General features: G+C 41.3%; 1 protein-coding gene and 1 pseudogene across 1 annotated transcript; one reads left to right on the forward strand and one right to left on the reverse strand.

The window, feature by feature from the left end:
• The first annotated feature begins 3,744 nt into the window (after window positions 1-3,744).
• Window positions 3,745-4,590, forward strand: LOC133917960 (adenylate isopentenyltransferase-like). The gene has a single exon (XM_062361764.1). It carries the CDS (start codon window positions 3,745-3,747, stop codon window positions 4,588-4,590), a length of 846 nt encoding a protein of 281 aa, XP_062217748.1.
• Window positions 4,591-5,582: 992 nt separating this feature from the next.
• On the reverse strand, window positions 5,583-7,010 carry LOC133917961 (replication protein A 70 kDa DNA-binding subunit C-like; annotated as a pseudogene).
• Between the last annotated feature and the right edge of the window lie 5,920 nt (window positions 7,011-12,930).

The following is a 12,930-nucleotide window of genomic DNA, read 5'->3' on the forward strand; positions in this document are numbered from 1 at the left end:
GATACCCCTGCACCCAATTTGTCCAACAGATGTGGGTATATGGACCAGAGAATATTCTTTTGTCCCGTATAACAACAATGAATTACAAGATTATGGCAGCAGGAGGAGCTCAAGTGTTATGGTTTGGACAGACGTGGTCTCAGGATAGACCAATCATAGTTATAGTTACAATCTCTCAAATTACTCATCAAGCATATCTGATCAGGTTATAAAAGATAGGTAAACTTTTATTTTTATTGTGAAGTGATTTATCAATGAAAGGATCCTATTTTTTTATATGGAGTGCCGTCAACAATAAAAACTACTAAATAATGGATATGGTCAAAATTTAACAATCATACTTGCTTGTGGCTTTTCAAAATTAGTACATCACTTCTTGTTTTTGTTAATATAAAGGAACACTAGATGCAGCAGGTTCGTCAATGTGCACTGGCTCGGGCAGCAGCTTCATCAATGTGCACTGGCGTATATATGTTTGCGCGATTAGCTTGCTTTCCAATATTTTAATATTATAACCTCATCATGTGCGATCAACTGGCGCTAAGCATGTTAGGAAAACAATGAGCATTTAAGAGTACTTTGTCTAATAAAATTAAGTGAATTTGCAAAGTACATGACAATAAATAGTCGGTGTCACAGAAAGGCTTAAAGCTACAGTCTGGCACGATATTGTCGCAGCTGCTGCTGTAAAGGCCGACATAAGCTGTCACTCAAAGGTCACAGTAAAAGGGTAGGAAGCCTGAATCTAGACCATACAAACCCAGGAGTATTTAATTTCATACGAATTTTAGAGAAATTTTACTGGAACAAAATCCCATGGAAAAAATTCCTATGTGTCCATTTTGAACAAATGATCAGATTATCGGATTTCCTATGAAATCACTATGAAATGGTTCTGTCAACATACATTTTGGAGGAGGCCAAATACAAGGTCTGAATTCATCTCATGGAAATTTCGTCCGCACGGGCCAAAGTTTCCAGTAGCTTGCAAAAATTGATGCCATCCCTGTGAATTCTCATGGGTCTCTAAATCTCATAGATATCCAATTAACAAGGTCCACTTCTATGGCAGCATGAAACATCTCATTCTCTCTTTCCTTAGATGTTATTTTTTGTTTCTACAGGCCAAGTTGTTCCACGATTTGTGCTAGGGTCTTCAGGTATCCTCGACCACGGGGAGCAACAGGTTGGCGCTGACTTTGCTGAATCCGAGCGGAGCACTTTGGAGGCATTTGTTGATCAAGATGAGGAAGTGAATCAGCATATGTTAGTCAAGAGAGGGAAAAGCATGAGGTGAGAGTTAGGTCTATGAAGTGATGTTTGTTGGTTTAGTTCATTATTTTTGAAAAGTGCAAGGTTTAAGTCTTGATATCCCATAAGGGATTATAGACACAAAGCACTCAATTATCACAATAGCTATCACAACAGATTACATTATAGGCAGAAAGAACATGTACTACAATATGGATACATCTCCTTTACGCGAGGGTATACATAAAGTGAAGTAGCCTTCAGTTCCCTTGGGCGTAAGGGGGAGCTGGTTAGAACTACTTCTAGACTTTTACCTTCGGACCAGAGCGGCTTCATTCATTGAGGTGTCTAAGTGGCTAATTAGATCATTCTTCTGAGGTTGAAGGGTCTTCTAAGGGGATGAGAGGAGGGAAAGCATCATCTTTTGGCGGTGGATGAGTTAGAGGGAGAATTTCTTCTTCCTCGGTAGACTCCATGACAGAAGTCCCATGGGAGACTTCTGTAGGCGGGGGTGCTGGCGGGGCGTCCAAGAACTTCCTTTTGCCTTTTTCCATCGTTGCAACTGGGATTCCATATAGTATCGGGCACTCTGTGTCCTCCAAGGCAAGGGTCCTTCTCTTGGCCCTAGTGACAAGGTAGGCGTCTTTCAGCTGCTGAGTGTGGCGGTCCTCCGCTTGTTGCAAGGCTTAAATTACGATGGCCTCACGGCTCTCAGCTTCAGTGGCTTGGGACATAGCCTCCGCAAGTTGCACGCGGAGTCTCCTGATCTGCTTATCAGCTTCTTCTACCCTGTGGATGCACTTTCTCAGCTTGGATGCCTACTTGTCGTATTGCTCGTCTAGGGTAAGCAAGTACCCGAACATGAACACCGCAGTTGGGTCATCTTTTCGTAATTCAGGTCCTTCCAGGGTCTTCATCCGGGTCATCCACTAGCGGTTCCTTACCAAGGGTGGAAAGAACCTCATGGGTGTACGACAGATGACCTTCTCGTATATCTGTCATAGGTATCTCAAAGCCTTGCGGGCGATAGCCTGGTAGGTGTCCTTGAACAAGAACCCTATCGTGGACACCCTCCATGGCTTTATGTCAGGGAAATCCTTACTTCCGCCGACATGGATGATCACTTCACACTGTTTTGTGCCTACTCTTCGTACTCTCTGCCCACGTATTTTGGGTGGTCCAGAATACTAAGTTGTACCATAGTGGCGTACAGGATCTTGGGAAAACCTTTCGTATTAAAGCAATAACTAGTGGTCCATCCTTCTTCTGCCATCTGTGAGAAAAAGGATTTGTAAAAAAAAAATCAATAGAGAGGAGAGGGTAAGAATTTTTGGAGGCTCTCACCGGCTGCTCACCTTGCTGAGGGTGTGGCCGGAGAGGGAGATCGCATGGCCGAATTTATCAGTGTGAGCTAAGGGAGAGAAACTGGAGGGCTGAGGCTCGATGAAAGGTAGTGGAGTTGGGTGAGCTTTGGGATGGCCGAGGAGCTCCCTGGCGTTGCATTTTATAGGCAGGAGGAGGGAGCAGGGGCCTTGTGTATGGGTCATCGCCGATGTGGCGCATGCGGTGATCGGCAGTCTGCGTGAGTAAAGGAGCGGTAAAGGTGGGTGGTGGAGCATAGTGACATGGGCGGTGGTGAGGTGATGGTGTGGCAACGGTGGTCAGATGCGGAAACGGCGTGCTCCGTGCTTCATGATCACGCGTGCGTATGTGTAAGATGTGCACAGGAGAGAGGAGGTAGAAGATAAGGAGAGAGAGGTGGAGTTAGGATTGGTTGGAGCGAGCTGGGCTGGCCCAAGAGAGAAGAAGTTTGAACATTTTTTGAAACTAGATTCTGAAATTAGGTTTTAAAATCGGGTGACTTTTGGAAAGAAAACATTGTACTTGTTTTTAATCAATTAAAATATAATAAACCATGTACAATCTCATACAAAAATTATGTAAACTACTTTACTCTTTTTTGCAAATTATGCACATATAATAACTAACTGATGCCCGCGCTTTGTTGCGGGTGACCAGTTGGTAAAGTTAGTTTTATTTGCCATATAAAGTGAAAGGGCATGGCTAAACAATATTTACCTCATACCAAAATTAATGTTGAACAAGTTGTTTATAAATGAATGAATAGAATGGAAATTTATCTAATTTTTTAGTTTAAAGTTTCAAATAAATCATTTTGAGTTAAATATCAGCTAACTCACACACATACCTATATATTATATTTATTTATTTAGTTCTAACCTCAAGTTAGTCGTTGCACCTACAGAAAACATAAAGAAATCAGCCAACACATCTGCAGATATTAGGTCAATAAGTGTACCCACTCACTATGTATGCCTGCCATGCGAATGTGTGGCAGAACATCGGTGGATCTGATAACATGGGCCGGTATAATATGGGCCGATAGACCTAGGGTTCATAGCGATCGAAGCTCTTTCCCCTTCCTCTTCCCAGTTCACCCTACACTCTCGTACCCCTGACTACATCCCCTAGATGTTGACGATTAAACCAGTGGTGATCATGGGTGCTACAGGCACGGGTAAGATGAAGCTATCAATTGATGCATCCAAGGTGATTAGTGGCGAAGTGGTGAATGCTGACAAGATGCAAATCTATGCTGGGCTTGACATCGCAACCAACAAGGTCCATCTAAATGATCAATATGGTATTCCTCATCACCTTCTTGGGGCTATTTTAGCAATTACCGACAATTTTCCTGTATCTTTCTTCCAATCTATTGCAACCATTACTACAAAGTCTATTGTAAGGCATGGTCGTGTGCCGGTTCTGATAGGTGGATCAAACTCACCGATCCATGGATTCCTTGCTGACCATTTTGATCCGTCCCTTGTTGATCCTTTTGCAATCACAAGGTATCGGCCAACTTTATGGTTCCAAAGCTGCCTCTTGTGGCTCCATGCTCATGAGTTTGTTCTTAAGGAATATCTCAACCACCGTGTTGACGATATGGTTAATGTTGATTTGGTGGAGGAACTCAAAGATTTTTTTGATTCTATGTCCATTCGCAAACTTGCCAAGCACACTGGGCTAGCTAAGGCAATCGGTGTGTCGGAACTAAGTGAATATTTTGCCGGACGCAAGAGACTTTGTGTTTCCATAGATAAGATGAAAACCAATACACATGCTCTTGCAAAAGCACAGACTGCAAAGATTCAACATATTACTGATGTTTGGGGTTGGCCTGTTTGTTCCCTTGATGCCACAGAAACCATATGTGCACATGTCACTGGATCAAACTATACTGCAAAGGCCATAGCATGGGAACGCGATGTGAGTGGACCTGCACTTACTACTATAAATGAGTTTTTGAATAGCTGATGTCTAGGTTGGCTGCTATTGTGAGTTGCTTAGAGGTATTAATACACATATATTAGGTTGCATATCAGTATCTATATTGTTATTGTATTGATCGTAGTATCCATTGCTATTTTGAGTACCTCTTTTCAGACTTGTATAAGTATATGTTATGAAAACCTTCTACTTACCACGAATGTATCCTATGTATTACTCCCAGTGCTTGATATAGTTTTATGTACCTTAACATCATGTCTGCCATTACTCACTGGAGATTGAAGTCTCCTTCAAATCCTAATCATCAGTTCATATGCCAAAGTTATAACTGGACACTCAGTTTTGGGTGTGGGAATGTGAGGTGAGTGTCTGTAGACTTGCTGCTATACACAAGTGAGTTTTCCCATAGTGTCAATGATGGGTGGGCTGGATTTATTCGGATTTGTTGCTCAAACTTGATAATAGATTTTGTTTAATAGATGCATCAACTCATGCAGTGTCATTGACTATGATATTTATGATGTTTCAATTCTACTCCTTACAACTGAAATAGGTCCATGCTGTTGTTTTGGACCATGGTGGTGCATACCTAAGGTGAATATGAAACTAAACTAATTTTGTCGTTTAGTTGCTTCACCAAGCCTGCTGTAAATTCTTCCTCCATTTAGGTAATCTTGGTCTCAGGTAAAGAGCGAATGTGTTCTATTGATATTGTTCATATTATCAAGGATAGCTGAAACTAGGTATCAGGATGAATTGTTCATATTATCATAATTGTATGGCAAAAAAAACACGGGAGTCCTGCATGCTAAGGTAGCATCCTGGCCATGAGAAAACAATGTGTTTGAAGGTGTACTTTATTTTATCCTCAGCCTACAGTGAAGAGGTTTTGAAGTTCTGGTCCTACCAGGGGATGGTGATGCAGCAGCAGGTGATATTGATAAGGCAATTTCAAATAGGAAGACTGTATCAGAGCTCCTCTCCTTGGATCCTCATGACACTGGTGTATTTTCTGCTTCTCAGATATGTTCTATGTGTAGCTGTTATGTCATAGTACCGAAATTTAGTCTCCATTGTGTACTAGGATGTATGTTCAGTACTATGGAGACTAAATTTTAGTACTATGACATAACAGCTACACATAGAACATATCTGAGAAGCATGAAATACATCAGTGTCATGAGGATCCAAGGAGAGGAGCTCTGGTACAGTCTTCCTATTTGAAATTGCCTTGTCAATATCACCTGCTACTGCATCACCATCCCCTGGTACGAACAGAACGTCAAAACCTCTTCCCTGTAGGCTGAGGACAAAATAAAGTACACCTTCAAACACACTTATATGCAGAATTTAACCAAGGCAAATAAATGATATATACAGCAGGTTACCTAGCTCGGAAAGCATTAACTTCGGGAATATCAATGTTCATATACCATTTTGTTGCAACACCACTCCCACAGGTTGTAGCACCTATTTTGGTATTCAGGTAAGTGCATTATAACAATAGCTGGACATAGTATTTATTATTGATGGCCAGCATGGGATAAACTAACACCCACCTAAGTATTGCCTCACTTTCATCCCAGCAAAAATGATTACAACTGGTTCATCTTTACCGATGGTTTCAATAAGGATCTCATCCTCAAAAGATGTTGCATGTTCACCCCCACAAAGTTATTGATAAAAGCCGATCGTTGCAATATTATGTACCCTAAGTATATAATAATTTACAACATGTTATAAATTAGTAGGAAGAAAACCTTAAATCACGTAGTTCTACTAATTGCCTAAGAGAAGGGCCATTTAGACCGCTAAATTACACCACTGGATGGATGACTGTAAGCTGTCCAATAACATATGTTCAATATTCCATGACCGTGTCATCGTGTTATACAATACGACTTCGATAAATAGATAGTCAAAGCCTGAAACAATAATTATGGATGGTGCATACCTACTAAACCATGTTCGTTCCTTGCTCTGCGATCTAAGTCATCAAAGTCCACAAAATTAAAAATAAAGAGTGGAAGATTGTTGGATAACTCAGTAGGTACCTCCTCCACAACAGTCCATGATGTAAAAAAGATTGTGTATGTGTTGGGCACAGCATTGAACCTCCTTGCTTGCTTACTAACTTGGAATTTTTTTTTATCATATAAGAGCGTCCTTCCACCAAAGATCCAGCAAATTTGTTAAGGTCCTTCTGCCCAATGCAAGCTGTAAATCCTACACCCTGATGTACAGTAATTCAAAGTTTCATAGCAACTATTAAGGAAAAATAAAGCATGTGTCAAATGGTACACCTCTTCATCAACCAGAGCAAGTTCCATAGCAGTAAAACCTTTCCCCTTAGAAGTTCTAGATAGCTGCCACATCCTAGCAACTCTAACCTTGATGCACCAATTGTGCCTTGTTGGATTAATTTGTGATAGTAAGCTATACTCCATCTGTTGTCAGTTCAACCAGGGAGGGAAGAAAATAAAAGGATGTCAAATGAAGCATTATAATCTGCAGTAGATAACAAATTATAAGTTCAAAGCATGTACACAACATGCAGTATTGACATTGGACAAAAAAATTACCAAAGGGACTGAAGAATTTCTTTAAAAACAATATTTTGGGTCACATTGGAGTTTGGGTCTGTATCATCGTCGATTAGAACCTTGAGCCCATTTCTAGATGTCACACATGATATAGCAACATAGAGCTGTCCATGAGAAAAAATTGGACGTGGCAAGTAGAGGCCAACACTCTGCAAAGTTTGTCCTTAGCTCTTATTTATGGTCATTGCATAACACAATCGAACTGGAAATTGTCGTCTACTAAGCACAAATGGACATTTAGTGCTTGACACATGCAAGGCAATTCGAGGAAGAAGTACTTTGTCACCAACATGCGATCCAGTTATTATTTGAGCCTCCAATACCCGATCTCCAAACTGTGTTATTATAAGACATGTACCATTGCAAAGGCCAGCACTCTGATTTAAATTACATAGTAGCACTACAGGCGAACCAACCTTCAGCATAAGCTTGTGAGAAGGGATACCTTTGAACTGTAGAGAGTTTAGAAACTCGACCGGGTAAAGTAAGTCCAAATTACCATGTTCCTTTGAGGATTCAACCAAAGTATCTGAACTGAGGTATACCTTTTCATGTCCTGGGATTAAGGAAAGAACGCGGCTATTAATTTCATAATGGTATCATTTTTTGGAGCAATGATAGCCCTTTCCCTTAGATAGGTTGGGTCAGAATATGATGTCTCTAAGTTGGGGTAAGTAGATCTTATAATATTATCAATAGCAGAGTCTAATTTCGGAACTAAGATGTCCCGTGGTACCACAATCAACTCAGAGTCCCCATCATCAGTGTGAGCAGTCCCTTTTGCAGTGCCATCACCAATACTCAACACCCGGTCATTCAAGTCTTTCACCTGTTCAGTTGGTAAACCACTATATGTCATCCCAAGTAAGCACATGTTGATTGTAAGCTTTAGAATCTTAACATGATTCCATAGGTAAGAGTTAGTTATAGATGCATCCACTGTGTCTACTCTAGTGCCACTCTCAACCACATGTAGTACTTGGCGGAAATCTCCACCAAGTAACATTGTCTTCCCGCCAAACACCTGGTGAAAACTTGAAGAGTCCATTTGACCAAGGGTGTCATCCATACTACGATCTAATGATTCAAAACAATGCCGGTGAGTCATTAGGGCCTCATCCCATATAATCAAAGAACTCTGTACTATTAAATCAACGAGAAAAATCCCCCTTTTAATATCGCACACTGATGACTCATCAATAACTATAGGAATTTTAAATCGAGAATGTGCAGTACGACCTCCAGGGAGCAAGAGTGAAGCAACCCCTGATGACGCTACAGCAAGGATGATAAGCTTTTCTGATTGTAAGCGTGAAATAATTGCATTCCAAAGAAATGTTTTCCCAGTGCCATCGTACCTGTATACAAAAAAACATTGGCCTGTTTTTTCGTAAACTGACTGTATGACAACATCATGTATATGTCTCTATTCAAAGTTTAGTTGGTTGATGAGGGAATCATGCATATGTAGAAGCTTTGCAGAGTCATAAGCCAGCTCCTCAGCTAACAATCTATTTTCCACCTTGTTACAAAGATTTAGATCAGGCTTTTGTAAACCGTAATTAGTCATTGAAGCACCATTCTTAACAAACAAATTATCGAGCTCTACCAAAACATGATTTTTTAGATGTTCTGCAAGCACTTTATAGCAAGGCAACTATATCATCTTTTTAATTTTGTGTTGTATATCATCGGTGAAATAAGTATAGAACTCAGTGAACAAAGAGGCTGCATCACAAACAGTGCAAAAAAGGATTATAGTAACAAGTAACTGTCGCATTTGAGCAGCTGATCCCCACACAGATGCTTCCTTAAGAACCTCACGCCACTCATTATCGTCACCAAGAAGACCAATAGACTGGCATGCATCCTTAAATGTTGGGTACAAAACACCACTAATTGTTCGAAGGTCCTCATATAACGTAGCACCCTTGGCAACATTCAGAAGCATATGGAGGTAGTAAAGCTCACCACAACTAGGATTGATATATATAGCCCTCCAAAAAATTTTAGGTCCCTTATGCGAATGCCATGCCTTATCCTTTTTATTCCAAACCCACTTTGTTGGGAATTCTATGTATGCTAACTCTCGAGCAGTTGGGAACATCCTATTAGCAGAAAACCACTCAGTCAATGTTGTCTTCGTGTAACAAGGGTCATCTACGATATCAACCAATGGCCGGTTAGCTAGGTACACAATGCTATTCATCAAAGGGAGATGCACAACTAACCTCTCCACCGCTGGCGTCCTATAGTGGATATCAAATTCGAACATACGCCAGATAGCCTCATGTGAAGATAAATAACGACAATCAATGTACGCTCGAACCTCATCGACATCTTCATGATGTATCTATGCATCTAATGGATGGGCACCAAGACTGATACTAATAACCTCACCATGTGAATCTCTATGACGAACGTCGGCTCCAAAGGTTTCAATGATGGCTCTAGCACGATCTGAGCCTTTCGTAATATACTTAAATAGGTACTTGATGAGGTGTGTTTTATTGCACCACTCCACATTTATATGGGCTCTAAACCGTTTTAACAATGCTAAATTGTATGGAACAACCCATCCATTGTCAAGTTTAACCCCATATCGCTCGATAAAATGCCCAGCCTCAGTACGACGCCTAAATTGCACAAAGCCATCCTCAGCAACAATTGTGTTTGGTTCATAACCTTTAGGGAAGAATTTTGAGCACTTATTGTTTTTCATGCATGGGCATTTTTGTTCAGCTCTCCACAAGGGCCATGCACCATAAATTCATCAACAAGGCTATAACCCAAAGGATCAGATAATTTATCCGGTACCTCTGCACATATTATTGAGTCAATAAAGGAGGGGCGGGGGTCTTTGGTATTACCTTCAAGTCAAACCAAAATATGAACGTGAGGCAGACCGCGCTTTTGAAATTCGACGGTATAGAGTATTGGAATAAAATAGCAATAACAATATTAAGAAATCGCAGAAGTCCATGCTGCTAGCTACATGCACAAGGGGCAATAAATTGGACAACACCCACATAAACCTAATTGTGAGAAACCATCCAAATAATATTCTAATTAATCACCAGGAGGATCATTATTCATAATCACAACCTCGATGATTAGCCAGAATATCATCCCGGTAGTCCCGGCACATGTTTTGTGCCCAAGGATCGGAACACAAGCCTTCCAACATGTACATCACAACATAGCTTAATAAAGAGCAAGTAATAAATATTTATATTACAAGTATTAAGCATGCAACTGATTTTAATAATTTACAACAAAAGCGAGCTAGGAGGAGACAAAACCCCTCAACTCCTAACCACAAAAGAACTACGCAGCAGAAAGTTAAACTTATAAACAACAAAAGAGAACGGCACCGTATGCCCTTAGACACCGTCTTAAAAATGCCACTTTCAGAGTAGGATGCACTACTCTTGCCCGCCACCAAGATCGGCAGGCACGAAGTAGCCAAAAATAGCCTCTTCCTCAATAGCAGGAGTACCTGAAAGCGCAAGCATGAGTACGAAGGTACTCGCAAGACTTAAACCATATAGAGCACATATACATAACTCGACTCCAAGGATTATGCATTGATCAGTAGCACGGATGAGCCACAAGTTAGGTAAAACATATGCACTAAGCATCCTAGACATATATGTGAGCGACTAAAACTTAACCAAAACATATGAAAACTACCCTGCAACTAACAACTGAACAAATGTAACTATAACCAACATGTGTATCAATAAGTAACAAGAACCAACATCACAATCTCCCACATACCGAACCACAAACCATACTGGAAACTCTACGACCGGGTGCAAATGAAACAATAGCATGCTCGTGACCGAGAGTGCGGTAGTTTGAACTGTTTATACACCCTGCAGGGGATACTCCTGGACCCACATGATATAAGGACCATACGGCTTGTGTCACCAGCTAAAGTGCACACAAGGGGATACTCGTGATAACCTTTCCCAACCAGCCTCAACCGTGTGGATCGTGCATCGCTCGGCGCGGCGGTACTAGAACTACTCTTGGAGCAAACTAGTACCACTTACAAGCCCACCCGCTCACACCGTTGATGTTCAGGCCCACAAAGCCACAGCTGCTCAGGTATTGGGCTTGCCTTACCATTAGATTGGCATGTGGTGAGTAAGGTAAGTGCTAAAGCCAACTACCCCGATGATCGGCCTTAAACGATGCAAGCGGTCTACGGTGCCCGGGTTTCTCTCCCGAACTGCCGCCAGGACTTTCCTTCGAGGCAGACGTCACTCCTAACACCGTCCACATCTCGTCTCATACTCACCACTCATACAACCATCTCAACCTCAACAAGTGTATGTAATCATAAAAAGGTCCTATGCTCGCGGACAACGGGATGCACCGTCGTTCGACTTCTATCGAATGACTTAAGCATGGCTAAGCATATAAGTCAAACTCATACCTAGACATTGACAACATCTCAAGGCTACAAGGAATATAAATACATAAGTATTCAATGTAGAAGAATGCAAGCGGCATAGGTTCTACCCATTGGTACCTGACACTGACTTACTAAACATGCATACATATATCAGCATATTTCATCAATTTTAGACTTATCTAATTACACAAGATGGATCAATATGCTTAGTTGCTTGCCTTGATTCACTGGCTCAAATAGGTGGGGCGCGTCGGGATCGTCATGGGCCTCCGGGATCGATGGATCGGCGTTCTCTAAAAAGGATCAACGCGTGCAATGCCATCAGTATGAAGGAAGTGCAAATATATGCCACAATATGCATATAATGGCTGAAAACATTTTTCCTAGATAGAACAAGTCATAAGGAAACTAGCAAAATTGGATTCATCAATTTTGGACTCGCAAAGAACTAACGGTGAATTAATAAAGCCTTAATCTAATTAATTTATCTCAGAAAGCTAATTAACTCTTTCATGGCTAGGGACATTTTTAATAGGTAGATTAATAACCAACAAAATTGGTTTCATAATTTTTGGAGCTACGGAGAATTTATTATGAATTTTATAACTTTCGGATCGCCTGATGAATAGTAACTACGGAAGTTCCGCAGATTTCTGCGGAAGTTCCGCACTTTTGCAGAAGATCGCGAATTTCTGCGGAAGTTCCGCACTTCCGGACTTTCCAAAAAAGCTCTATTTTGGGAGAAAACTTTGCCAAATCGATTTGCAATCCTCTCCAATCCAAAGGGGAACATGTTTGAGATGATTTATGGAGTCTAGAATTCACTCATCAAGCTAGCAACTTGATTCCCAACTCAAATCTCATCTAAATCCTCATTTTGGTTCAAAACTTCAAAACTCATGAACTTTGCTTCAATTCAAAATCGACCACCCAAATCATGAATTCATGCCATGGGGAGCCTAAGGAACTTACCCGAGATGCTTGTGGAGTTGGGTGACCACCGGGGAATGGAGGAAATGGAGGAAAATCGAAGAACTCCAGTGTTCCTCGTGCTTCAACCAAGAATACCAAAAGACATCAAATCCGGCTCGAATCTTTCAGGAAAGAGCAAACAAATTGGAGGGATATGAAGCTTATGAGCTAAGGCTCACGTGAGTACCACAAGCATACCTCAAATCCTTCTCTTGAGGTCGGATTTTGGGAGAAAGGGAGAGAGAGCTTGAGAGGGGAGTGAGAGGGAGCTACTCCTTGCTTCTTTGGCCGGTTGAGCACGGGAGTGAGGGTGGGAGCAGGTGGGAGAGAGAGAGAGGAAGTGGGCTGCTGCCCCATTTGGTGGTTGGG

Source organism: Phragmites australis, chromosome 5 (assembly GCF_958298935.1).
Source record: "Phragmites australis chromosome 5, lpPhrAust1.1, whole genome shotgun sequence".
NCBI lineage: Eukaryota > Viridiplantae > Streptophyta > Magnoliopsida > Poales > Poaceae > Phragmites > Phragmites australis.